Source organism: Aspergillus stella-maris, assembly GCF_047715825.1.
Source record: "Aspergillus stella-maris strain CBS 113639 unplaced genomic scaffold BDV14scaffold_45, whole genome shotgun sequence".
NCBI classification, from domain to species: Eukaryota; Fungi; Ascomycota; class Eurotiomycetes; order Eurotiales; family Aspergillaceae; genus Aspergillus; species Aspergillus stella-maris.
This window is the reverse complement of record NW_027396839.1, coordinates 168,608-192,794: the sequence shown is the minus strand read 5'-3', so window position 1 is coordinate 192,794 and position 24,187 is coordinate 168,608. Positions and strand designations below refer to the sequence as shown.

Genomic DNA, 24,187 nt, shown 5'->3' with positions numbered 1-24,187 from the left:
CTCACTTCTTACACACCCTTCTCCCCTTCATGAGAATGTCAAACCTGCGAAAGGTGGCCGGCCATTTTTCTCTTTCTGACACTGCTACCTCAACTCAACCATCTCTCACTCTCCATACCGATCTCAATCCACCTTGAACCACCATACAACAACAAAAATGAACTTAACACCACCCCCAAAAACCACCCCCACAGCCCCCCTCAACCCAAATTACTGCCCAACCTGCCACACCCCGCCCAGCATAACCTGCTCCTGGCAAAACCACATAATCCGCTGTTTCAAATGCGGGTATTGCTACTCCCCCACCGAACACCGATACTGCACATCATGCGAAGACGAGCAGCGGAACGACTTCGACCAGGAGTTCTGGCGCGGGTGGTTTGTTAAGACCGTTTTGGGGGATGTCGATTTTTGGAGCTGGATGAGGGGTCTCGAGGGGGTTGTATTTCAGGAGATTGAGGAGGACTGGGATGAGAAGTTCACAAGGGAGGAAAGGGAGGGTATGTCGGGTGTTGCGAGGAGGAAGAGGAGGGTGAGGGAGGTTCATATGTCGGCTGAAGAGGAGGAGGTTTTGGATGAGGAGGATGCGCGGTATGTCCTTGAACGGAGGCGGCAGCTTGAGCGCTGGCGCGAGATTCAGAGGCAGAGGAAGATTGAGTATCGACGGGAAATGAAGATTCAGGAGAGGCGGGAGGCTGAGCGTCTGCGTGAGCCTGAGCCTGAGCCTGAGCCTGGTTACGGATATGAGACTGCGCTTAGCATCTTTGATGTTGTTGAGAGGGAGCAGAGGGAAGGTTTAGGTAGGGATTTAGAGGATGATGGTATTGAGATGAAGAGGTTGAATAGGCTATAGCCACGTCTCTACCTGCGTTGCATCTTTACACTGCTTTACTTGCTTGCTGGACCACTTATCTTTGGTGGATTTACCAACTCTTAGCTTGACTCATAATTGAAACTTCTTGTCCTGCTGAACAACTTAGTAAATATGCCTTCCTATACCTGGTATTATTACGAAGCTCCGCCGCTTACTGAGGCAAGTTTTGTGTAGTTCCTGTCTTAATATCATGTTGTAAGTACTATAGGTAGGGCTAGGATCATAAATTGTCTCTCCAGCTAGGCTTGGGGGACTGAAGTTAGACCCTTTTCGCATGCTACCGTTTCTTTGCCGGCCCACTTTCATTCGATTCTCTATTATGATTGTTTCTCTCCTCCCGCTAAAGAAGCCAAGTAGTCAAAGACCAACATATACTCTTTCTTGAAAGAACAATGGCTTTACCCCGAAAAAGGCTTTCAGCACACCGAGTAGAAATACGTATTAATAAACCCCCCGGCCCTGCATAATCACCCCAGCCTCAAACTAACCCAGCCCAACATGGAGTCCCCCCAAGGCACGCCCAACGCAAACATCCCAAATCTAACCACCACCATGTCTAATGGTACCTCAGAAATCCCCAGATGCTGGTGCAAGAACCCCATCGGCCTTAACTGCATCGACTTCGAACACATCATCCCCTGCGAAGCCTGCGCGGGCTCCATGTCTCCCGGCGAGCGAGCGGGGCTAGTGATACCCGGCACCCCTGTACGGTGTAAACGCTGCAATGCCGGAAACTCCATATTCGGCTGGGATCATGACGGCGCAATGGCGTGGCTAGAGACGAACAGGCATATTCGGAAGAAATCGGTGACTGCAAAACCCAAGAGCCCCGGGCCCTTAAATGCAAGAGCCGAAGCCAAGTCCCAGGCTGACGAGAGTGACAGCAAAAATGGAACGAAGAAGCAAAAAACCCTCGCCGAATCCCTAGAACCAGAACTCCAACACCTCCTCCAGCTCTCCAAGAAAAAAACCATGAGCGACGCTATCATTCTGCGCAGGGCCTCCGAGATGCTTGATATTTTGGTACCCATGCACACTGAGCTTCGGCAAGCTTTGCGCTTTATCCAGGACCCAAGCAAGATTGCTACAGCGAAGGGCCCTGACCCCATGCGGTTTACCGTGATTTTTGGATGCGTTTCGCTCTTGCGGCCTAACTTAGAGGCGGGCGAAAAGGAGTTTGGAAAGGCATTTGGTTTGCTTCTGCGGGAGCTGCTTAAGAATAACCCGCATGCTAATGCTGTTGAGGCGTTGAAGAAGTTGAGTAGGGAGTGTGGTAGGACTAGGAAGTTGTTGGAGAGGGAGGGGTTGTTGCCTAAGTAGATAGATACTCTGCTCGGTTAGGCCCTCATAGGACATGCATATTGGGGCGTTTTCATATTGTTAGGTTTGGGCGGTTTGGTTGTTCTATCTAGTTCCATTACTGCATTCCATACTGATACAAGTTCGACTAATTCTAAAGTTCTTTGCAGCAAGGTAGACTGCACAGAAGACAACCTTCCACAAGAAGTTCACTGACTTACTCAAGACCAATAGCCCTCCTAGCCGCTCTGTACAAGATTAGCCTTTGGGACTCCCTAAGCATCCTTAAAGCCTCCACCGCGGCCATGATTGCCGGCTGCGCTCTCTTCTCATACCCCTTGATAGTGCCTATTGCATTCTCAATCCTCTGCTGGTCGGCATTGGCATCAGTGTCTCGCAAAACAAGAATTGCCTCTTGTATCTCATGGTCCTCCGCGTTACACAACTGCGACGCCTTTGTGATCAGGTCCCTTCGCCATTCAGCCTCGATATCCTCATTCTGCCTCGACTGCTCTATAAGCAGACGCTTCTCTTCGTCAATATTACTTCCGATGATTGCCAGCAAACATGCGCCCAGATCAAAACCTGTGTACTGAGTCTCTTCGACCTTTAGCCAGTCCATCGCGAGTGTGTGATTCCATTCGTGTTTCAGGAGGGGGGCTGTCTTATCACACTCGGGGCAAGCGCGGCTTCGGGATGTATAAGATGTGCCGCAGAACAGACAGGATGTGACGTGCTGATTCTCGAGGCATTGACGGCGGATTGTTGCTCTGGGGCAGATGGGACATAAAGGGGTCTTGGGGACATAGGTAGTCGGGTAGTTCTGGGCTTGCATCTCGGATAACTGATGGATGGTAATGTTCAGGAAGAATAGGTCGACCGGTCGCTTTGATTCCGTAATAATAATGTGGACGATATTGAGCCATGACGAGGAGGAAAAGAAGTGACTCCCTTTGTTTACAGGCACTTATACGGGGCAGGGCGTTCCTTCCTCTTCCGAGCATCGCACGACGACGGGACTCTACAAAGCTCTCCAGAATGCAATTCTCGGTATCTTAAGTATCTCGCAAACATCCCTCGCCTGATGAGCTCATCAGGCTTTTGGGGCGACCAAAGCTTTTATTGTATCTCCGAACCCTACCATACAAATCGTTGCCCAAGTCGCGACCCCAATCCTAGGAGCAACTCCTCTGAATAGTCCCTTAACTCCTGAATTCGCCAGTATATGCTTGAATGTCGAGACAATGGTCGGCTTTGCCGGCCGCGTTGGGTCTTTTGTCATAGACTGCATCTCGACTCGCAGGACCTGCATCGCGAAGTATCAGTATAACTCGGAGCCCTGATACCATGGGTAAGATTACCTACCTCAAATGGCTGATTCCAACAACTCAGCGCTCCGCCAATCGTCGAAGCAAGGATCTTCTCACCAAATGATAACTTGTTCTCTTTGGTCTTCCCCCTAGTCGAGCGAATACTATCCTCCGCGAATCTCGATATCCCGATACGCGACGACCATCCCGTGACTTGTCTGAGCGCAACGGCATTGACGCCCTTGTTGACGCCTCGGATTCCCTTCTTGCGAAGGATCTGGAAGAATACTTCCATTGGTCCGGGTGGCTTCGTGCCCTGGCTAGCCACCTTGGACCGAGTCACTTCGACAGTCTTCATGCAGGTCGTCATCCCCATGGTTAGATATGCCTGTGCGAAGCCACCACCGATACCACCAAGAACTCCGCCCCAGGCTGAGGGTGCATTGGGGAAGCTTTTTTGCATGAAGTGTTCGATTTCGCTTGATGTGAGGACCAAGATTGCGCCCTTTGTGCTGGCTTCGAGCCATGCCTGTGGTAGTCAGACGTCAATACCTGGTGGTACAAGAGATTAGGTAGCGTACCCAGGGAATCAGTCCTTGATAGAACGCGGTCCAACGGCCCCGCGCCCAAGTCTTTCTGATGGCATCTTTTATCTCATCATGCCTGTTTGCAGCCAACTGGCCGGCTCTCAGCTGGGGCCTCATGCGAAAGAAGGGGAGGGCATACATGTGTTTTGAGGACTTCCATTGGTTGCCCCAATGTTGTTACTGCTTCCCATCAGCATTCTACTTTCGATGAAACACAAATTTAGGTAAAACACGTCGCTTGCCTTGAAATACATTCATGACCGCGCCCACTGCCAAATTTCGATACGGTATCGGCCGCCGTTCATCGACGGGACGAAGGCTCGATGCCCCATGGAGCTGCTGCGTTGCACTTGCCATTTCTCCAAGACTATCCGAGATATCGAAGCAAAGAGACTGCTTGGTCTAGAGTTTGTATTTAGGAAGCACTGCTTTATCATCCGTTGTCTTGTTTGGTGAAATGAGGCGGACTTGCTTCATCGGATCCATCCGATGATCATTCGCTAATGGTGTCGGATCCATCCGATCCCTTGTCTAGGTTGGAGTGACGCCGAGCATACCAGCAACTCCAGATGCTGTAATGACGACCCGACCGGTAGTCTCATAAATGTGACATTGAATTGAAGGCATTTGTATTTGTCGTTGATGATATTTCGTTCCCCGCTTCGTTGCAATTTGTCCTCGTTACCAGAAATATATTTTGCTACAGCCAACGACAGCAAAACGAAACCAGGTTACCACAAGGTTTGTTGCTCGATTAAGAATGAAGTAAACCGATCTCTTCAAAACAATGATACCTGGCTAACCACCAATTAGTTGTCTCTTACCACCCAGCTCATTCGACACACACGTACACGTCTTCGATCCCTCCATAACCCCCTATGCCCCAGACCGCGCATACACACCCGACGACGCACCACTTTCAAACCTCCTGACATTCAACGCCAACCTATCCCACCAAGATCCCAAAAGCACACTCGTCCTCGTCCAACCCTCCCCCTACAAAACAGACAACACGGTCCTGCTAAGATGTCTAGCGGAACTCCACCGCCAGGGAAGAAGAGCATACGGAATTGCAGTCATTGATATCCACAGCATAACAGACGCAGAACTTGCAGTCATGCATAGGCTCGGTGTACGCGGGATCCGCTTGAACTTTCAGGCTGATGGGAGGGATGTGGATGTTGCGAGGCTGGGTATGGTGCTGCATCAAGCGGCTGAGAGAATTCGGGATTTGCCTGGGTGGATGATTCAGTTGTTTGTGCCGGAATGGGTTTGGGATGGTATGTACCTACCTACGTACTCAACTGGTCATCTTCGACTTGAAATAGAAGAAGATGCTGATGGAAGTTTCAGAGCTCTTCGAGTCCATCCTCACACTGCCCGTCCCGATTATCGCCGACCATATGGGCGGTATGCTCGGCTCGTCAAAGCTCCCCCCTACCCTGAAAGACCGACCACAATCACAAAGCGGCTTCAACAGCCTAATCCGCCTCGCGAAACTGAGGAAAGTCATTATTAAAATCTCAGGACTCTATCGAGCTTCAACGCAGACAGAGACTTGCTACGACGATACCCGACCTATCATCCAGACGTTTGCGAAAGAGATTCCGGAGATGTGTATTTGGGGTAGTGACTGGCCACATACGGGGGAGGGAAAGAAGCGGGCCCAGAATAAGGATTTGAGTGTTAAGGAGCCTTTTAGAGTTGTTGATAATGTGGCGATCTTAGAGAATTTGAGGGGCTGGGTTGGGGAGAATGTTTGGGTGAAGATTATGAGGGAGAATCCGAAGAGGATCTTTGAGGATCTTTGAGGATAGACCGCCGCGTCAAGGGGTGAGCGCTTTGTGTTAGACTCATTGAAGTATCTGGGAGGGATTGGGGAGCTGCGCATCTGATTGCCAGAACGAAGTGGCTGTTCGCTTTCTGGCATTTGATGGGAATTTGCTTGGGGATGGGGTGGGGATAAAGAACAAACAGGGAGGAACAGAAAAGAAGCAATATGTAATATCATTTCACATTTCAAGATATGTTCACATCGTCATGATAGATCTGAATGTATTGTATCTAGAGTTTACCCGCACCGTTGAGCGGCTTAGGAAGCAAGGCATACGAGGTACAGAACACGTCCTTGGGATCGTACTTCTGCTTCAAAGCCGTGACTTTAGGTAGGTTCGTACCGTAAATTTGATCGGCGGGGAGGAGAAGGCCTATTTTAACCAGTCAGATTCAAGACATTTAGGTTGGAAACAGAACCAGGGCCAAAGAAAGAAATTACCATCGTAGTTCGAGTAAACCCGGACCGCATCCAGATCGACATCGGCTCTCTCCTTAACCTTCATGCGCTCCAGCTCGGCGTCGAATTTAGTAGCCATACTGCTCACCCAGGCCCGCGAGATATCGTCATGTTCGGGGATCTTCCATTGCGCGACGACGAAGCAGACGTTGTGGAGCTGGCGACCGGCGAAGGCCATGGCGTCCACGGGGACGGAACCCATATTTTCCTTTTCTGTCATTTCAAGCATGATCATGCTTGGTGCGGCGTCGGGAGAGACTTGCGAGCGGAGTGAAGTGAGGTCATCTGTTAGCGACTTGAGGAACTCGGCTCGCAGCGGCGTCGCGAAGGCAACACCGTGGTAGAGACGGCGGACGCCCCAGGGGACCTTTGGTGTGAGGATACCGTTCGCTTCAGTATAAGGCCGTTGTACTGTGGTGTTGGCGACGTGATCCAGGGCAAGTAAGGGAGCGAAGAGCTTCTCGGCTTCGGTTTGGGGACCAGGGTAGAAGACCGTAACCGTCAGCATGTTGACCGGAGGCCCAGCAATGGCAACATTCATAGCAGCCTTCGCGGTATTCAGCGCCGGGAACTTGTTCACAAAGTCCACGACGGCCTCTAGCTGGTCCAGTTTCATAATAAGCTGGCCAGCAAAGATCGAGTGTGCCAGGTCGTAAGCCTGGTATGTAAACTCGAGCACGATGCCAAAGCACTGCCCTGCACCGCGCATAGCCCAGAAAAGGTCCTCGTTCTCTGTCTTGGACGCAGTGACGATGCGCCCGTCTGCGAGGACTACCTTGACCGCGAGGAGATTGTCCACGACAAGCCCGTACTTCCCGGAGAGCCAGCCCACGCCACCTCCTAGAGAGAGACCACCGATACCGGTGTTGCCTACGCGGCCACCGACTGTCGCCAGGCCGTGCTTGCCGAGCGGCATATCGATGTCCTCCCAGCGACAGCCACCTTCAGCGGTGATGGTCTTCTTTTCAACATCTACCCAGGTCTTGTTCATGCCTGTTAGGTCAATGAGAAGGCCATGGGTCCCGGCCGATCCGTTCGTGCCATGTCCACCACCGACAGCAGTCACCTCAAGGCCCATCGCCTGGGCGAATAAAATGGCGGTGGAAACATCAAGGCCGTTGGCAGCCTTGAGTACAATGGCCTGTCCATCTACTTGTTAACATCATTGTCTCAAATTACTACATTGAATTGAGAAGGGGGACTTGCCGATCGCTTCTCCGTATTCGGAGCCCATCTGTGCATCGAGTCATCGTATTGAGTTGTCCCAGGTAAAAGTACGCTCGAGCCATTAACTGCGGCCTTGAGCGCCGCTGCAAGGGTATGGATCGTCCCCGTGGCGTTCACTTGTGAGGTAGCTTCAGCTAGTGACGATGCCGTCACTGCAGTTTCTTCTGGATGCATGGCGGCGATGAGGTACTGGTATAGGGCACTGGTATAGCGTACAAGGTACAAGGTAAAGAAACACTTTTTATTCTACAAGACGTGTATGGCACCACCAGGAAAGACTTGAAAAAAATGTTGAATTCGAGTCAAACCATATCTCCGCCGACAAACGAAACGACCTGAACTGATTCTATCGCTTACATTGTGCTGACTTGCAAACTCCAAAGTTCGAAATGTATATTCGATAATCGAAAGAGGCGCAATCTCGATGACCGGGGTATCTATCAACACGATCTTACATAGATGAGGTGAAAGTGGGACGGTGGCGTGAAGGAATACTGGTGTCTTAACTCTTAGGCGATGTAGCAGAGCAGTGGATCTTTCCTGATCCTTCCGCTCGGGTTCAGTACCATAAGAAGAGTGGACCACAGCTTCGGCGGCTCATTTGACGATCCATGTGAATCCTGCAGGTTGGGACGGGCTGACATTGGGTACTCCAATGTAACCTGGTCTCGGCAGCTGGAAAATGGCCCCCGCGTGGGAATGGTCTAGTTCCAGGTGTGTGGGTAGCATCGGACTTAGGACTGCTGCAGTCTCCTGTAAGATCTGGCTCTGGCCTGTGGATCCAGACTGTTGGCGGACTTAACACCGAAAGGAGGGATTCCCTGGAGTAAGAACACGCTCTGGCCAGTGAGGCCCCCACGGTCCCTTTGGGACGGTGCAGGTAGCCTGATAGCTTCGTGCGGAGTATAAGTGTTTAACTTATAGGGTGACTAATATATTTTCCTATCAGGACAAGATATCCAAATCCCCTTGTGCACTTTCGAGATTCATAAAGCAATGCTCCCCATTTTATGCAAGTCAGCGTTTTGAGTAGGACGGTATTCATTATCAAAAAGTATTTGAAAAAGGCATAGCACTTCTATGTATGCGCCTAATTTACTCCATTTCTAGCTCTGCAGTCTACACTCAATCAAGCTCATATGACTCCTGCACTCCCAGACCTTACTGACCACCATACCCGCCTCATGGATCAACCCCCTGAAGTCATCCATAGTCCGCTCTTTACTATTGAAAAGAGACAACATAACTAGATCGCGCTCATGGCTGTACCGACTGTAAATACCATAATCAGCCGGCAGCGGCTTCGGAGCATCAGGAATCTCCTTCGTGCCCAGAGAATTGTTGATGACCATTTCACCAATAAGAACCCGCGAGTCAGGACCCATAGCAGGCACAAGCGACTTGAGGATCTGGATACATTCTGCGTCGGGCCAATCATGTCTGTATATAAACGATGAGGAATGTGGGTTTGGTATATTGAATAAGGGAACACTCACAAAATGGTATGCAGGAAGTAAACCGATGCCCCGGAGACAGTCTGCGGCTTGAAGAAGTCGCCTGGCTTTAGCTGGACTTTGCCGCTTGCCACATATGTGGGCAGCTCTTTGGTCCACAGGTCCACTCCCTTCTCAATTACCTCGGGACGGTCCTGAATAATGAAATTCAGGTCTGGGTATACGCGAGCGACGTTCATTGAGTGCGTGCCTGTAGTACGAGTCATGAGTATTCCGCCAGTTCATTGACTCAGGATGCGGCCATGCTTACCAACTCCCCCACCAACATCCACAACGGTTCCATCCCCCAGATTCTGCCACGGGTAATCGTAGATCATAGCTGTGCTGCTCACCTTTCCGATACCGGTCATGGCCTTCGCGAAATAATCGAGCTCCGGCCGTGGGCTCTTCGTCCCATCATCATTTTTGATACCGGCGCCTAGCCAGTCCCAGAATGACAAGTCTGTGCTGTTGGCGATGTTGAATGCTGTGTTTGTGTGAGAAGCTTTGTAGTCGCTTCCTCCGGATTGTCGGACTGCGGCGGGGAGACTATCTGTGACTTTGTAATGGCAGATGGAGCTATACATGGGTTAGCATTTTCTCCGTTGACACGGAAAAGAGGAGCATTATGGGTATGTGTTCCGTACAAGACCATAAGATACGAGCGCAGACTCTCATTCCCAACCAAACTTGCCGAAATGCGGTTGTTAGCAAAAGATTGATCAGATACCTCTCGGAAGATTCCGATGGAGGTCAAGACTCGCAGAATGCGCACTGAACATGGTTAGTATTTCTCCACAGAACACAAATTTCCTGCCCAATCGAAAACATACGAAGCATATCCTCATTGACATTAGCCTTCTTCGCAATTTGGCCAATAGGCACGCCCTCCTCCCCAGCTGCAGCAACGAGATCCGCAACCCGGTGCTCAGCCGCAATATGCAGCGCACGGGACTCGTAAAATTGACATGATGTCTCGATCAGTCGGATAGGCGGGCTTGACACAAGTTCTTGGATTTTGCCGACGGCACCCAGGATTGTTTTGTGGGCGTCGTAGGACCCTTTTCTGGGGAGGAGCACCCCGTTGTCCAGGGTTTGGCCCTCTGCGTCGTCGGTCTTCCATTGAGTGATTAGAGCGTTGACTGAGGAATTTAGGATTTGGGTTGCAGCTGTCAAATCCGCGATCTGCGCGGAAAGGGTCGGGTTCGTCATTCTGCGTGCCCTTTTGTCGATTCTCGTTATCTCTGAGGTAGATGGTAGGGTGTAGGAGTTAGATGTCACGAAACAGAGACTCCCGCCTGTTCTTCCGACCTACACCCAAGTCTACATATATGGAGTTGTTTTGTTTATCCTCTTACCAACTATACCTTGTTTTCGTTACTTTCTGAGCTGACAGCTTAAATCGCTTGTCGACCGATCGGTCATCGAGCGATAGGTATCACCTTACTAATAATGGCCCCAAGCCGACGACATCAGGATGATCGACTACCGAGTCAGAGATAGCTTTTGTGCTGGTTGTATACTGTAGAAATATATGATGACTTCGTACACCCTAAGCAGATGAAGACATCAGGAAGTCTTCCCCGCAAGTTTACACCAGGCTTTATATCTCCCATATCTAACATCACATACACTCCACTGATCACCAATCGCCACAATGGGTTCTATCGGGAGTGACATCTCTTTCGACGGTATGGCTTTATCAGCCAAGTACAGCTTCTAAAATGACGTTATACTGATTCAGAATTAGAGTACCTCGCCTGCAGCGAGCTCACCTTCGAGTGGGCCGACAGCTACGACACCAAGGACTGGGATCGCCTCGCAAGCATCGTAGCTCCAACAGTCAAGGTAAGCCAAGAACCTATCCATGGATCCATACAATAAGGCGTACCTAGCTATGGATCCACCCATCCCACGGTCTCCATCCCACCAGCCTCGCCGACCCCCGCAGAGCATTCCCCATAGTACTCCAGGTCCAGCTACTGACACCTTCCGCCAAGATCCATTACAAATCCGTCAACGACTTCAAAGACGACAAGCTCCCAGCCGCAGACTTCGTGGCCATGGTGTCCGCCCCGCAATTCCTCGGCGATCCGCTGATCCACACGCAACACCTAATGGGCGCGCACAAGTACCGCAAGATCGCGCCGGGGTTGATAGAGGGATACCACCAGATCCGGGCGGCGCATCAGCGGTACACAGGTGATGGGCTTGTAGATGTTGAGGCGAAGGGGCATGGGCATGCTGTGATTACGTTGACTTATGCGCTTGTTGATGGGGACTGGAAGTGGGGTGGGATCACGACTGATATTCGCTGGAACGAGTATCAGTTTGATAAGATCTTTAAGTTTAAGGCGTAGATAGCGTATGCTATTTCGGCCGAAGGGCGGGGAGATAGCTACTTGAGTGGAGTATGGAATTAGATTTCCAATGATAACATTTTGCGAGAGAGATATTACACAATGATGCTCGCACTATTCCTCGGTCTCGTTTAGATATCGAATCCCGCTCGAATGTACGTAGTACTCTACTTAGAACCCTGTCGATACTCGCATTCGCGAATGATTCGTGGTTGTAGGGCGCAATCATCAATAGGCGACTTGGGGCCGGGCGATCAGAGGGGATGATTGACAATTTGATCGCCCTCGCCCGCGCTTGGCCAAGCCAGAGGATTTCTGTGCGTCGGGGCCGCTCCGGTGGGATTCAACTTTGGGCTGTGGCGGCTGCCCCGGATTGAGCTCGGAGAAAAGATGACGGGTGCATCAGCACGGGCTGGGAAACGGCCACTACCTAGCGGCCGCCTGTGCCCGCAGCTGCTTTACGAACGGTCCAGTAGATAAGGTTCCTCAAGTCTGATCAGCTCTAGTGGTGGTGCATCGGATTCGGGATGGAAGGTGATCGCTGTGAGACCGTCAGTATCACATCAGCATGCAGGGTTAGTACGAGTTGGGTTAGAGTATACTAGATATGTGGAGCAAGGAGCAATCAGCAAGGTGGCATTTCTAGATGCCTGCGCGGAGTGGTATCAGGCCGTTTCGTGCGCCGAGGGCTGAAGGATTGCTGAAGAATCCTTTGGTACTTAAGTAGCGGGAGGAATGATGCCGAGGATTCCTTCAGCTGAATGACTCGTCAGGGCATGCGTCACGTCGCAAAAAAAGCACCAATCACGGCATGGTTACATATTTGAGCAAGAATTAGTAACGGATTTGTCGGATTACTGGGGTGTACAAGACGAGCTTCTCATTAATAATGGCCGCTTGGCTTATCGGGGACTTGTGGACTTTAGCCCCAACCGCCGCTCGCCCAGATTCATGCCCCCACCAACAGCTGCTCGAGATGGTCACGAATACTATCCTAGAGATGTCATCACAAATTTGGATTATTAGACACAAGAGGAAGACAGACTGGACATATGACACCCCGTTTGTCGGAGGCTGAATTGAAGCCCTGAGTTGATCCCGAAAATGCCGACCCTTTATGCACGGGAGCCGTACAGCCCAGTCCCGCGGAGATTAAATTATTTACTCGATATCGTTAACAGCTCCGTTGTAGCGCAAGAAAGGGCTATCAGGAGCCACGACGGATAAAATATCCAACTTGGATTGGCCATAGCTTGCTTGTGTCTTAGCCTCTTCGCAAGGACACTGTAACGGCGGGAGTGGGGAGGGCGGCCGACCCTGTCTCCGAGTGGCGGCTCCGGACTCAGCTGTGAGGTAGGTGGCTCCCCAATCGCCGTTTGAAGCTAGCTAACGGCTAAATCTAGGCCTGACATTTGCCGCGTTACTCGAGATCGGCATTGGGGATCTGGAGTCTCGACATGAATGCGGGTTGCGGAGAGATAGGGCGAGGGTTCGCCCGGAGGGATGCTGGCCAAGGATGCAGGGGTCGTCTGCACTGCTCCCAACGTGGTTTCAGGGTGCGATATCTAGATCGGTAAGAATGAAGATTGCAATCTTCAGGACTTGGTGCAGCCATTTCCTGTAATTATTCCGTAATCTTCGAAAACTAGGTGGTACACTTGAAGAAGAATTTTAGCGCAGAAGGTGGAATGAAAAATACGAAACTCGGTACGAAGATTACATGTTCCACTGTTCAAATCCATCTTAGCCCTGTAACGAAATGTGTTTTAAACATCTCGATGTATTCTATCGTAGTAAAATGTGGTCCAGGCAAATTATTCATCCGCCCAAATCACTGGGGCCAGCACCGCCCTACGACATGGAGTAGGTAATGTGGGATGGCCGATCAGGTTATTCAGACCAGTCGCTTGGGTCACCAAAGTCGGTACAACCTGGCTTGCCTGCTCTCTGAAGTCACCGAACTAACCTTGGCTCGAGCCCCAGGATAGTTCCCCGGCTCCCTTATTTCCAGGCAGTCGGTATATGTCGATCTGTAGACCCTTACTGACAAATGTTGTAGGTGCTGCTGATTAATAGGGCTGGATTTAGATGGCCTTAACCACAATCTACGTGCACTGCCTCGGCGAAAAGCCAAGCGGCTTGGTACTTTGTTGGCATCGCTACTACGTACTTTAGTGCGCTAGAGAGGCTTGATGAACGGCCAAGGCGTCTCGCAGTGACAAACCCCGATACTCAGCAGGCAAGAATCCCGATCCCAGGCCTCAGTCTGGCCAGTGGTATACTCCAACTCGTGGACTTTGTCAGGTATAGTCCTCCCTGTCTATAATATGCAGCTTTTGAGGCGTAACGGGGACATCAGGCTAGGTACTAGTGGCAGCATAAGATGATGGAAGTCTCCTTCTCCTTCCATATTGAGGGCTCAGGAATTCTGCAGAGTAACCCCCTGTCCAAACACCTTGAGCAGCTTGACTCCGTGGCCCCGTTACTAGACAGACTAATTTATCACGTTCAAGCCAAAATTCCTGGTCCCGACTAGGGTACCGCTAGCCGTCTTACAGCTGAGTCTGATGTTCCCTTCCATTCGCTTGACGTGCAGCGACCGCAAAAACGGCCCCCAGAGTCTAATGTCGAGTGCTCAGAGTAGAACAAGATAACGTACTGGAATCATGTTTCAGCTGATGGGGGGAGTAGAGTACATAAGTATGGAAGCTTAGGCCAGCGATCCGGGGCAACAGTTCAGACCCAATCTCAAAGAAGAACATCCACCCTGCATCTTTACCACGCGGTTGCATTGCCTTTCCGGGAAATATACATCTAGAATGCCTCCATCCACACAACCGGGCAAGCTTCGGGCGTCTTGTGATTCTTGCAACGAAGCAAGGGTGCGCTGCTCTCAGACCCACCCCGTCTGCGAACGCTGTTTGAAGAACAACATCAACTGCATATATGGGATCTCCCGACGAGCCGGCAGAAATCGCGCAGCTACTCGAAATCGAGCGGGGAGTGACCAAATATCGAGCCAACAATCCCAGTCCACAACCCAGCATACCTCCCGCCCTCCATCCCGGGGCACCGCTACTTTTCTACAACAGCAGCAACAACACCAGCAACAACCACAACAACGCCAGGACAATCCAGCTCATACATTTGTGCTTGGCGGCTTCCCAATAGACACTATGCCACTCATCGACGACTTCACCTTTGGGGTGCCAGAGCACCAACTCCCAGAACCCAACATGTGCCCAGACCTACTTGCCGATATGTTCGCCACAACCTGTCCTCCTCCCATACCAGGGACACGGAACGAAAGCGACATGGGCTCAGTATTTAGTCTCGGAGATACCACCATGACGGATTCTCCAGTCGGCTGCACCTGCATCTCAAACGTCTTCTCCTTCTTTTCCACTCACCCCATGCTCACAGGGACCCACCCAGCCCCAATCGACGCCTGCCTCGTCCAGGGGCGAGAGTCAATCAACGTCTGCGAGCGAATCCTAAGCTGCGTCAGCTCGTCCCGACATCACTACCGCCCTCTAATCACCGTGGCGCTCTTCATCGACCGCATCGTCGCTATCTATGACCGTGCAAGACAGCATTACCACCAGACGCTCATGGCGCCGTCATGCCCTAATCCTTATAACGGGGCACCATTGTCAGCGACTACATCGGCGTCTGCCGCCTCGGTTCCTCCCCCTCCCGGTGGCACTGGGGGTCCTTCGACGGGTGGCTCGAGCTCCCCGACGCAAACATGGAGTCTGCCTCAGACCCCCTCCGCTTGGATGGATCTATCCAAGGAATATCCCTTCCAGACTCGTCCCGAGTCTTCTTCTTCTGGTACTAGGGGTGGGTCGGCGTTTATTGGTGACTACCAGCTTGACAAGGATGATGACGTGAAGATGACCATTGAGATTGTATTCGGTCATCTTTCGAAAGTTTCTAATCTCATTGCGTTGTTCAAGAGCGCTGTTTCCAGAGATGATCTCGTGCACATGGGGTTCTCTACTGTTGATGTCCCTACGCCACCGACTTCTTCTAGTGGTATGGAGTCATCTGGACATGACAGCCAGGCTTTCGTGTGTTTGAGGTTGATGGATTTGATTGAGCAGCAATTGAATGTTACGCGGCGGGGGTGGGAATTGATTTGTAAGGAATGGGAGTTTAGTTAGTCTTAGAACGTAGATGAGGCATCTTAGACACGACGTTCATGTGAAATTTGGATGTTTATAGAGGATAGAGTCTTCAGCGGTACAATATTCAAACAATCTCCATCCTTCTGATGAGAATCCTTCATGTCCAGCGACTCTACCCCTTACAAAGGTTTTTGCTACTCTAACAGTTTCCCGAGCGGCTGAAATGAATTCTTCAGAAAGTCACGTTCATTTCGGACGTCTATTTATTGTTCTACCGTTCCTTTGCATTCACATCCTTCAACCATCAACGGCTTATTCTCCGTTTACCGACCACCACCTCCAGAGATCGTGATGGTTTGTCCTGTAAACCTCCGTTAGCCACAATTTCCAAGACCTGATCAATCTCCCTTGCAAACTCACCATTAATCCAGCCGCCCTCATCCGAAGCCAAGAACGCCACAACCTTCGCAACATCCTCTGGCTCACCAAATCTCCCAAGAGGACAGATCTTGCCCAGCGCAGCCTTTGCATCCGCAAAGGGCATATCGGCGCTTCCACCAGGCACATACCGCCAGGCATTCTCAAGCGCCATATCAGAGTTAATACCACCAGGGGCAATGGCATTCACACGGACACGTTTCGGCGAGAAATCACTAGGCAGCGAGCGCACAAACGCCTCAACAGCCGCCTTGCTAGCAGAGTAAATTCCGTGGTCTGGCAAACCCCTCAAGTTCGCCGCAATAGAAGACATAAGGATGATACTCCCGCCAGGCGAAATAGCCTTATACCCCTGCTGGGCAACGAAGAATTGACCGCGGGTGTTGATAGAGAAGACATGGTCGAACTGCTCCGGCGTGATCTCTTCAATTGTCTCAAAGTGCTCGACGCCGGAGTTCGAGACGACGACATCGATCTTCCCGAAGGCGGTTTTGGCGTCGATGAAAAGCTGCTGGATCTCACTGTACTTCGAGACGTCGGCTTTTATGGCGACGGCTTTGCGGCCGAGAGATTGGATCGTCTTGACTACTTCGTTTGCCTTTGCTTCGTTGGAAAAGTAGTTGATTACGACGTCGGCGCCGCGGCTGGCGAGGCCAAGGGCGATTTCACGGCCGATACCCCGGGCGGAGCCAGTTACGAGGGCGACTTTGCCTTCGAAGGGGAAGGGGGAGGTTGTGGAGATAGAACCCATCTTGACTGTAAGGGAGAAAGACGATGTGTGAGAAGTGGCCGTGTGAACTTGGTCGCGACTGTCGTTGCAAAAAACTTGAGGGCTTGTTCTATCAGCAACCACAGCTCTGTACCTGGCGTTTTTGAACCACCGCCACGGTACCCTTTGCCTCCAACCTGCAGCTGCAGTTGTGCTTATCGAGCAAAGATCGTCGATAATCGATTTTCAGCCCCCTTTCGACCGTCGACGCCACCATTACTCATTGCTATCACTCAAATACAGATGAAGGATTCGGTCACCGAGTATACGAGATCCTTCTCAGCACAACTTAGGGCTTAGCATTGTCACCATTAGCGATGAGGCAAGATAGGAGAGAAGGAAGGCAGATAGGCGGAAATGTCAGGCAGCATATGTATACACTTTGATACAATATTTAACAAGTGGCATGATTTAGGGCTTCCAGGGATCTTGTTTGGAAACCTGTTTACCAACCTAAGAGTCAACCTTTCGAAGCCACAGGCCGAGATTCAACATGCCGACTCGAAATCTTATATTCTTTGATAATTGCACGCGGGACCGGGTATCAGTTTTGCGGAAGCTCGTGCATAACCACGATAGCCCTCTTCTGCAAGACTTCACACAGCAGACTGCCCTCCTGTTGAGGGAAGAAGTCGCTCGACAACCGCTACACGTCCATCAGCATATTCCGCCGTTTGCTGATATTGTTGAGCTTGTTGAGCGGTCTCATGATCGGAACTATCCGATACTTGACTATGCCCTATTAGCTATATATCAGATTGGCAGCCTTCTACTGTAAGTTTGAGCGGTCCTCACCTCTATACTGGGAATTCTACTAAATGTGCTTGTTTTAGCTTTTCCGAAACGAATAATTCGCTGTTTTCTTCTACGGGGGGTAGCACCTCCGATGTTCTGGGCGTCGAGACGGGCCTCATTGCTGCGGCCGCCGTAGCAGTATCCCGCGATGCCATCGAGTTGTCGAAAATCGGACCATCGGCGGTTGTCCTGGCCCTCAGACTCGGGACCCACATTCACCGTATTGCACAGTTAATGGGCCCAGAAGACCGCCATGGCAAGTCGTCAAGTGGGTACGGCTCAATGGTCCTCGAGAGCATGACAGAAACCGAGGTAGAGGCTGTTCTTGCACAAGGAGATGTATCGAAGGTTAGTTCTACTGGGCTGTCCTGACGGTTCACGTTAACTTCTCAATTGGGGCTAACAAATGCTTTTCTCATAGCTACCGCTTGGTTCAAAACCTTACATCAAGGAGGTGTATAACGACGGCAGGACAGTCGTAACCGGACCATTCGAAGGCCTACTAGAACTGACAAAGCTGCCCGCTTTGGAAAAACACGTCGGTATTATAACACCCACGGCGGGATGCTTGAATGCACCGCATATCTACGACTCGGAAGACGTCGAGGGTATACTTCGGGGTTGGTGCGGCGAAGACACCTTCAGAGAACGGATACAGCAGCGTTCAATATCGAGTTCAAATCGGACAACCACGACAGGCGAGAATGGATATCAACTAGTCAAGGAGCATCTATCCACGATACTGCAAGACAAGAGTGTATTTTCCACACTCTGCTCTAAATTTGCCGCTACCAGTTCTGAAGAAGCAGAGCAAAGGCTCTTCGCTTTTGGACGCAGCTCCGCGCTGAGTGAGCTGCTTTCAGCGCTTCATCTCCAGGATTGCAGTGATATACTCCCGCAGGTAGCGGAGTCAACCACCTCTGCGAGTGTGAAGAAGGGAGAGAAGATCGCAATCGTCGGTTACTCCGGTCGCTTTCCTGGTGCTGCAGACGCAGAGCTCCTATGGGAGTTATTGCGAGACGGTCGCGATGTGCACCGCGAGGTACCCCCAGAGCGATTCGACATTGATGCTCACTACGATGCGACCGCTTCGCGGAAGAATACGACGCAGACAAGATACGGCGCCTTCGTGGATAATCCTGGCTTGTTCGACCCGCGGTTCTTCAACGTCTCTCCCCGAGAAGCATTCCAGATGGACCCGGTCCAAAGATTGACGTTGATAACTGCTTACGAGGCGCTCGAGATGGCAGGTACAGTTGCAGGACGAACGCCTTCGACGCAAAACAACCGTATCGGGACGTTCTATGGTCAAGCAGGTGATGACTGGAGAGAAGTCAACTCCGGTCAGGATATCGATACCTACTTTATCCCTAGTGGTATCCGTGCTTTTACGCCAGGTCGGGTAAATTACCACTTCAAGTTCTCTGGTCCTAGCTATAACGTCGATACAGCATGCAGTTCGAGCTTTGCTGCAATTCAGATTGCATGCACGTCGCTTGCTAATGGAGAGTGCGACACTGCCATCACTGGAGGTGTTAATATTATGACGAACCCTGATATCTTTGCGGGTCTCAGCCGTGGTTACTTCCTCTCTCCAACGGGTCAATGCAAGACGTTTGACGACAAGGCTGATGGGTACTGCCGAGCCGATGGTGTCTCCAGCATTATCCTCAAGCGGCTGGAAGATGCAGAGGCCGACAACGACAATATCCTGGCTGTCATCCTGGGCTCAAAGACCAATCACTCCGCTGAGGCTGCCTCCATTACCAGGCCGCATCACGGCGCGCAAGCATTCCTCTGCCGCAGTATTATGGAGCAGGCTGGTGTTGACCCGCATGCCGTCGAGTACGTCGAGATGCACGGTACTGGAACACAAGCTGGTGATTACAATGAGATGCTCTCTGTTAGCGAGGTGTTTGCATCTGAACATACAAGCCAGCGTTCATCTCCATTGTACGTTGGGGCCGTTAAAGCAAATATCGGTCACGGAGAGGCTGCTTCTGGTGCGATGTCATTGATCAAGGTCTTGAAAATGCTTGAACACAACTCTATCCCGCCCAATGTCGGTATTCAGAGCGGCATTCTCAACACCAAGTTCCCGAAGAACCTCACGGAGCGAAACCTGCACATTCCGATGGAGCTCACGCATTGGGCCCCGCATGAAGACCGCTCCCCCCGTGTTGCCTTTTTGAATAACTTCTCCGCTGCTGGAGGCAACACTGTAAGATACCTTTGTGACAGAATGAGAAACCTAGTACAGCCATTGCTAACTAAGACCAGGCTTTACTCCTTGAAGAGGGTCCTCAAAGGCCATCCCTGTCAAAGCCTGACCCCAGATCGCGAGTGGTAATATCTATTTCCGCACGATCACAAAGCGCTCTGAAGAACAACATGAACAATCTCGCCTCGTACCTAGCCAGCAAACCCTCGACATCGGTCGCCGATCTCTCATACACCACCACAGCCCGACGTCTTTCATACAACTACCGCATTGCGTTCTCCGCCCCAGACATTGTAGCGGTCCAGAGAGCACTAGATGCAGCTGTGCAACAGGAAATCCGCCCCATCCAGACACAGCCTCCGAAAGTAGCCTTCGCATTCACTGGCCAAGGCGCAATGTACTGCTCCCTTGCACGATCACTCTTCGAGACATCCTCCCAATTCCGCTCTACGATTTTGATCTGCGAGAAACTAGCCAAGGCTCAAGGCTTTGCTTCCTTCTTGCCTGTGATCGATGGCTCGGTATCTGATCTCGCTCCTCTACGACCACTCGTTGTACAGCTTGCAACGGCCTGTGTGCAGATCGCACTGGTGGAGCTATGGGCCTCGTGGGGGATCAAGCCTGCGGCAGTGGTAGGCCACAGTATCGGCGAGTACGCCGCTCTATACGCTGCCGGTTCCCTATCCGCCAGTGAAGTCATCCACGCCGTTGGAAGCCGCGCGGAGCTCATGGAGAAGCTCTGTACGGCTGGTAGCCATGGCATGCTGGCTGTTAAATGCTCCAGTTCTGCATTGTCCCAGTACCTTAACAGCAGCGACCTCGATATCGCATGCGAGAACAGTCCCGAGGAGACGGTCGTTGCGGGTCTGCAGGGATCAATTGATAGCCTTGCAGAGACACTTTCTGCTCGTGGCCTCAAAAACAAGAAGCTTGCTGTTACGCATGCGTTCCATTCGTCCCAGATGGATCCTCTTCTAAGCGATTTGGTGAAGGTCGCTGGCTCTGTGAGGTTGTCGCCGCCGAAGATCCCGATTATTTCCTCCCTTCTTGGTCGAGTCCTTGAGGCAGATGATCTCACGCCTCAATACCTTGTGCGCCATACTCGGGACTCTGTGCGCTTCTCGTCTGCGGTTTCCGATGCACGGGATAAGGGTATCATTGATGATATGACTGTTTGGGTTGAAATTGGCAGTCATCCGATCTGCTCAGGCATACTACGGACTGTACTGGGCTCTGAAACAGTCGGGCTTGCATCACTGCAGAAGTCCGAGGATCCCTGGACAACGCTTTCATCCAGCCTGGCTGCTCTGTTTAACCGTGGGCTGCCCGTCAGCTGGAACGAGTACCATAGGGACTTTGAGCAGAACCTTCGACTTCTCACACTTCCTCCTTACGCTTTCGATTTGAAGAAGTAAGTTCCTACTATCTCACATGTTGTCTAGGAGGCGCTCCTACTAACACCCTGTGTAGCTATTGGATCCAGTACAAGAATGACTGGTGTCTTTCGAAGGGAGATGCAGTTCCCGCTGCTACAAAACAACCCCCTCCCCCTCCGGCGACCAAGAAACAGTTCACCCTTACAGTGCAGGAGATCTTGGAGGAGGACTTCGAAGGCGATGCGATTACATTCCTTGCTCAGTCCGACATTTCACACCCTAAGCTGAGAGAGATAGTATTGGGGCATCTTGTCAATGGAGCCGGACTATGTCCTTCGGTATGTTTCCCGCCGTCTTCTTTCATGGCAAAGTTATGACTAAATCTGACTATCGTATAGGTTGTTTACGCAGAGATGGCTCTCACGATTGGAGACTACCTCTACAAGAAGAGCACAGGCGGAACCGCCCCAGCCGGAATGAACGTCTGCTCAATGGAAGTCGGCAAACCACTTATCCTAAACACGAATCCCGACGAGCCCCAACTCATCCGAGTAGCAGCTACACTACAAGACGGCATTGTCGATTTCAAGTTCTTTAGCGTAGACGACAACGGCAACACGACAGTCGAAAATGCCGAATGCCAGGTGAAATTCGGGGATCCTGAGAAATGGCTCCGCAAATGGAACAAGAATGCCTATATGGTGCAGGAGCAGATCAAACGGCTTGAGGGCGCAGTCGGTACCAATGCAAGTACCCACCGGGTTGGCCGAGGCATGGCCTACAAGCTGTTCGCCGCGCTGGTCAACTATGCCGATAGCTTCAGGGGTATGGACGAAGTCGTACTCGACGCAGACGCATTTGAAGCCGCTGCAAAGGTGACCTTCAAGGCCGGCGAGACGGGAGTCGACTTCTTCATGGACCCTCGCTGGATCGATAACCTGTGCCATATTTCTGGGTTCATTGTCAACGGAAGTGAGGCCACTGCATCCGATGAGCAGGTCTACATCTCGCATGGATGGGAATCACTGCGATTTGGGGCGCCGATTTCGCGTGACAAGACGTACCGATGCTATGCTCGGATGGGTCTGACGGATAATGCCAATAGTGCGGTGCGGCAGGGTGATGTCTATATCCTTGATGGGGATATGGTTGTTGGCGTTGCTGGAGGCGTCAAGTTCCAGTGTGTGCCTCGCAAAATCCTCAATCACCTGCTACCCCCAGTGAGCAACGCATTCAAAGCTGGAACTGCACCAGCGAAGGGGAAGAGTACCGTGCCCGCTGCAAAGCCCACTTCTAAGATTGTGTCTGCCCCCAAAGTCGTTTCACGGTCCGCTGCAGCGCCTGCACCTACCACGACTCGTTCCAAGCCCGCACCGGTCGCAGCGACTGTTTCGGTGAATGGGCCGTCGAGTACCAAGGTTATTAGTATTATCGCTGACGAGTGCGGTGTTGAGCTGGCAGAACTGAATGACAGCTCTGCGTTTGAAGACTTCGGCCTAGACTCGTTGCTTTCGCTGACAATCCTCGCAAAGCTGAGAGAGGACCTGGACATGGACCTCCCCTCTTCCTTCTTTGTTGACAATCCGACAGTCGGGGCTCTCAAAGCCTTCTTGGGATCGTCGTCTGCTGAAGAAGCTTCAGAGAATGTATCCGTTCTTACACCATCGCGAGACTCTTCACCCAGCAAGGACAGTGTTGTTGAGCGTCAAACAACGACCATCAACAGAGATGATAGCATCAATATCACCATCAGGACACTTCTTTCCGAGGAGTTGGGAGTCAGTCTTGACGAGATCACAGATGACGCGGATCTAGCCGACATGGGCATGGACTCGTTGATGTCTCTTTCCGTCACTGCTGGAATCAGAGAACAAACGGAACTCACCGTCCCAGACGATATCCTGATTCAGTGCACGACAGTTGCTCAATTAGAGCAAGCGCTCGGTCTCGCCCAGCCTGCAGCGAAGCCCACCACAACCCCTGCAGTGCCCCAGCCAGTGCCGCCACCCACTAACACCACCCAAACCCCCCAACCAAAGGCTCTCTCCTTCCTCATCCAAGGAAACCCCCGAACAGCCCGCGAAACAGTCTTCTTCTTCCCCGACGGCTCTGGTTCAGCAACGTCCTACGCCCCAATCCCACCAATCGGCGACGACGTGTGCGCCTACGCCCTAAACTGCCCCTTCATGAAAATCCCCGAGCAATTTAAATGTGGCATTGACGGTGTTTCGGCCATTTACCTCGATGAAGTCAAACGCCGCCAACCTAAGGGGCCCTACAACTTTGGCGGCTGGTCTGCAGGCGGCGTAATGGCCTACGAAGCGGCACTACAACTCCAAGCACAAGGCGAGACAGTCTCACGCCTCCTTCTAATTGACTGCCCCTGCCCCGTGAAACTCGAGCCCGTCCCCTCTAAACTCTTCCGCTTCTTCGACTCCATGGGCGTTCTCGGCGACAGAAGTAACAAGAAGTCACCGCCATACCTAATTCCACACTTCGAAGCTATGATTCGCAATCTCGATACATATATCGCGAAGCCCTTCCCTCGCGGTACGGGACCGAAGGTCCTGGCTATTTGGGCTCGCGATGGCGTCTGCAAGAATCCCGGTGATCCACGGCCGATTCGGGAACCGAGTGATCCGAAGGTCATGGATTGGTTGTTGGATAATCGCACGGATTTGGGGCCGAATGGGTGGGATCAGTTGATTGGGAAGGAGAACTTTACTTGTGTTTCTATGGATGGGAATCACTTTTCTATGATTGTTGACCCCTTGGTATGTGCTTTTTCCCCCTCACCTACTTCCCGCTGGGGATTTACTGGGACAAACGCTGACAATTTGCAGGTCAAGGAACTTGGAAGGCTTCTTCGGCAACACTACTAATATAGATGGGAAAATCTCTATCCCTCAATGATACAATCTCAGAAAGGTACGATAGGAAAAGCCTTTCTTGGAACATCGGTTCTTGTCCCATGCGCAACCCGGGTGGCATTGATGTACGAGCTAGTCAAGACGG

General features: G+C 51.5%; 9 protein-coding genes across 9 annotated transcripts; 6 read left to right on the top strand and 3 right to left on the bottom strand.

Annotated features, from left to right (window-relative positions):
- Positions 1 to 157: 157 nt before the first annotated feature.
- BDV14DRAFT_202286 (uncharacterized protein) lies at positions 158 to 853 on the top strand (the record flags this gene model as incomplete). Its single annotated transcript, XM_073773983.1, has 1 exon — positions 158 to 853. One exon carries the CDS (start codon positions 158 to 160, stop codon positions 851 to 853), a length of 696 nt encoding a protein of 231 aa, XP_073626002.1.
- A 519-nt stretch (positions 854 to 1,372) lies between these two features.
- BDV14DRAFT_202285 (uncharacterized protein) lies at positions 1,373 to 2,194 on the top strand (the record flags this gene model as incomplete). Its single annotated transcript, XM_073773982.1, has 1 exon — positions 1,373 to 2,194. The coding sequence occupies one exon, from the start codon at positions 1,373 to 1,375 to the stop codon at positions 2,192 to 2,194; it is 822 nt and encodes a 273-aa protein (XP_073626001.1).
- Positions 2,195 to 3,266: 1,072 nt separating this feature from the next.
- BDV14DRAFT_191226 (mitochondrial carrier domain-containing protein) lies at positions 3,267 to 4,427 on the bottom strand (the record flags this gene model as incomplete). The annotated part of the gene is made up of 5 exons (XM_073771466.1): positions 3,267 to 3,479; positions 3,539 to 4,012; positions 4,065 to 4,160; positions 4,210 to 4,250; positions 4,313 to 4,427. 5 exons carry the CDS (start codon positions 4,425 to 4,427, stop codon positions 3,267 to 3,269), a joined length of 939 nt encoding a protein of 312 aa, XP_073626000.1.
- A 403-nt stretch (positions 4,428 to 4,830) lies between these two features.
- On the top strand, positions 4,831 to 5,881 carry BDV14DRAFT_202283 (uncharacterized protein; the record flags this gene model as incomplete). The annotated part of the gene is made up of 3 exons (XM_073773981.1): positions 4,831 to 4,835; positions 4,884 to 5,350; positions 5,424 to 5,881. The coding sequence occupies 3 exons, from the start codon at positions 4,831 to 4,833 to the stop codon at positions 5,879 to 5,881; spliced, it is 930 nt and encodes a 309-aa protein (XP_073625999.1).
- Positions 5,882 to 6,134: 253 nt separating this feature from the next.
- On the bottom strand, positions 6,135 to 10,295 carry BDV14DRAFT_202282 (uncharacterized protein; the record flags this gene model as incomplete). Its single annotated transcript, XM_073773980.1, has 7 exons — positions 6,135 to 6,277; positions 6,346 to 7,504; positions 8,760 to 9,030; positions 9,087 to 9,294; positions 9,355 to 9,662; positions 9,746 to 9,857; positions 9,917 to 10,295. The coding sequence occupies 7 exons, from the start codon at positions 10,293 to 10,295 to the stop codon at positions 6,135 to 6,137; spliced, it is 2,580 nt and encodes an 859-aa protein (XP_073625998.1).
- Positions 10,296 to 10,740: 445 nt separating this feature from the next.
- Positions 10,741 to 11,443, top strand: arp1 (scytalone dehydratase arp1; the record flags this gene model as incomplete). Its single annotated transcript, XM_073775839.1, has 3 exons — positions 10,741 to 10,774; positions 10,834 to 10,931; positions 11,084 to 11,443. 3 exons carry the CDS (start codon positions 10,741 to 10,743, stop codon positions 11,441 to 11,443), a joined length of 492 nt encoding a protein of 163 aa, XP_073625997.1.
- Positions 11,444 to 14,619: 3,176 nt separating this feature from the next.
- BDV14DRAFT_202280 (uncharacterized protein) lies at positions 14,620 to 15,609 on the top strand (the record flags this gene model as incomplete). Its single annotated transcript, XM_073773979.1, has 1 exon — positions 14,620 to 15,609. The coding sequence occupies one exon, from the start codon at positions 14,620 to 14,622 to the stop codon at positions 15,607 to 15,609; it is 990 nt and encodes a 329-aa protein (XP_073625996.1).
- Positions 15,610 to 15,896: 287 nt separating this feature from the next.
- On the bottom strand, positions 15,897 to 16,762 carry BDV14DRAFT_191223 (putative versicolorin reductase; the record flags this gene model as incomplete). Its single annotated transcript, XM_073771465.1, has 2 exons — positions 15,897 to 15,934; positions 15,994 to 16,762. 2 exons carry the CDS (start codon positions 16,760 to 16,762, stop codon positions 15,897 to 15,899), a joined length of 807 nt encoding a protein of 268 aa, XP_073625995.1.
- A 511-nt stretch (positions 16,763 to 17,273) lies between these two features.
- Positions 17,274 to 24,054, top strand: BDV14DRAFT_202278 (type I polyketide synthase; the record flags this gene model as incomplete). Its single annotated transcript, XM_073773978.1, has 7 exons — positions 17,274 to 17,554; positions 17,614 to 17,923; positions 17,997 to 19,796; positions 19,856 to 21,207; positions 21,267 to 21,510; positions 21,571 to 23,946; positions 24,016 to 24,054. The coding sequence occupies 7 exons, from the start codon at positions 17,274 to 17,276 to the stop codon at positions 24,052 to 24,054; spliced, it is 6,402 nt and encodes a 2,133-aa protein (XP_073625994.1).
- Positions 24,055 to 24,187: the final 133 nt, after the last annotated feature.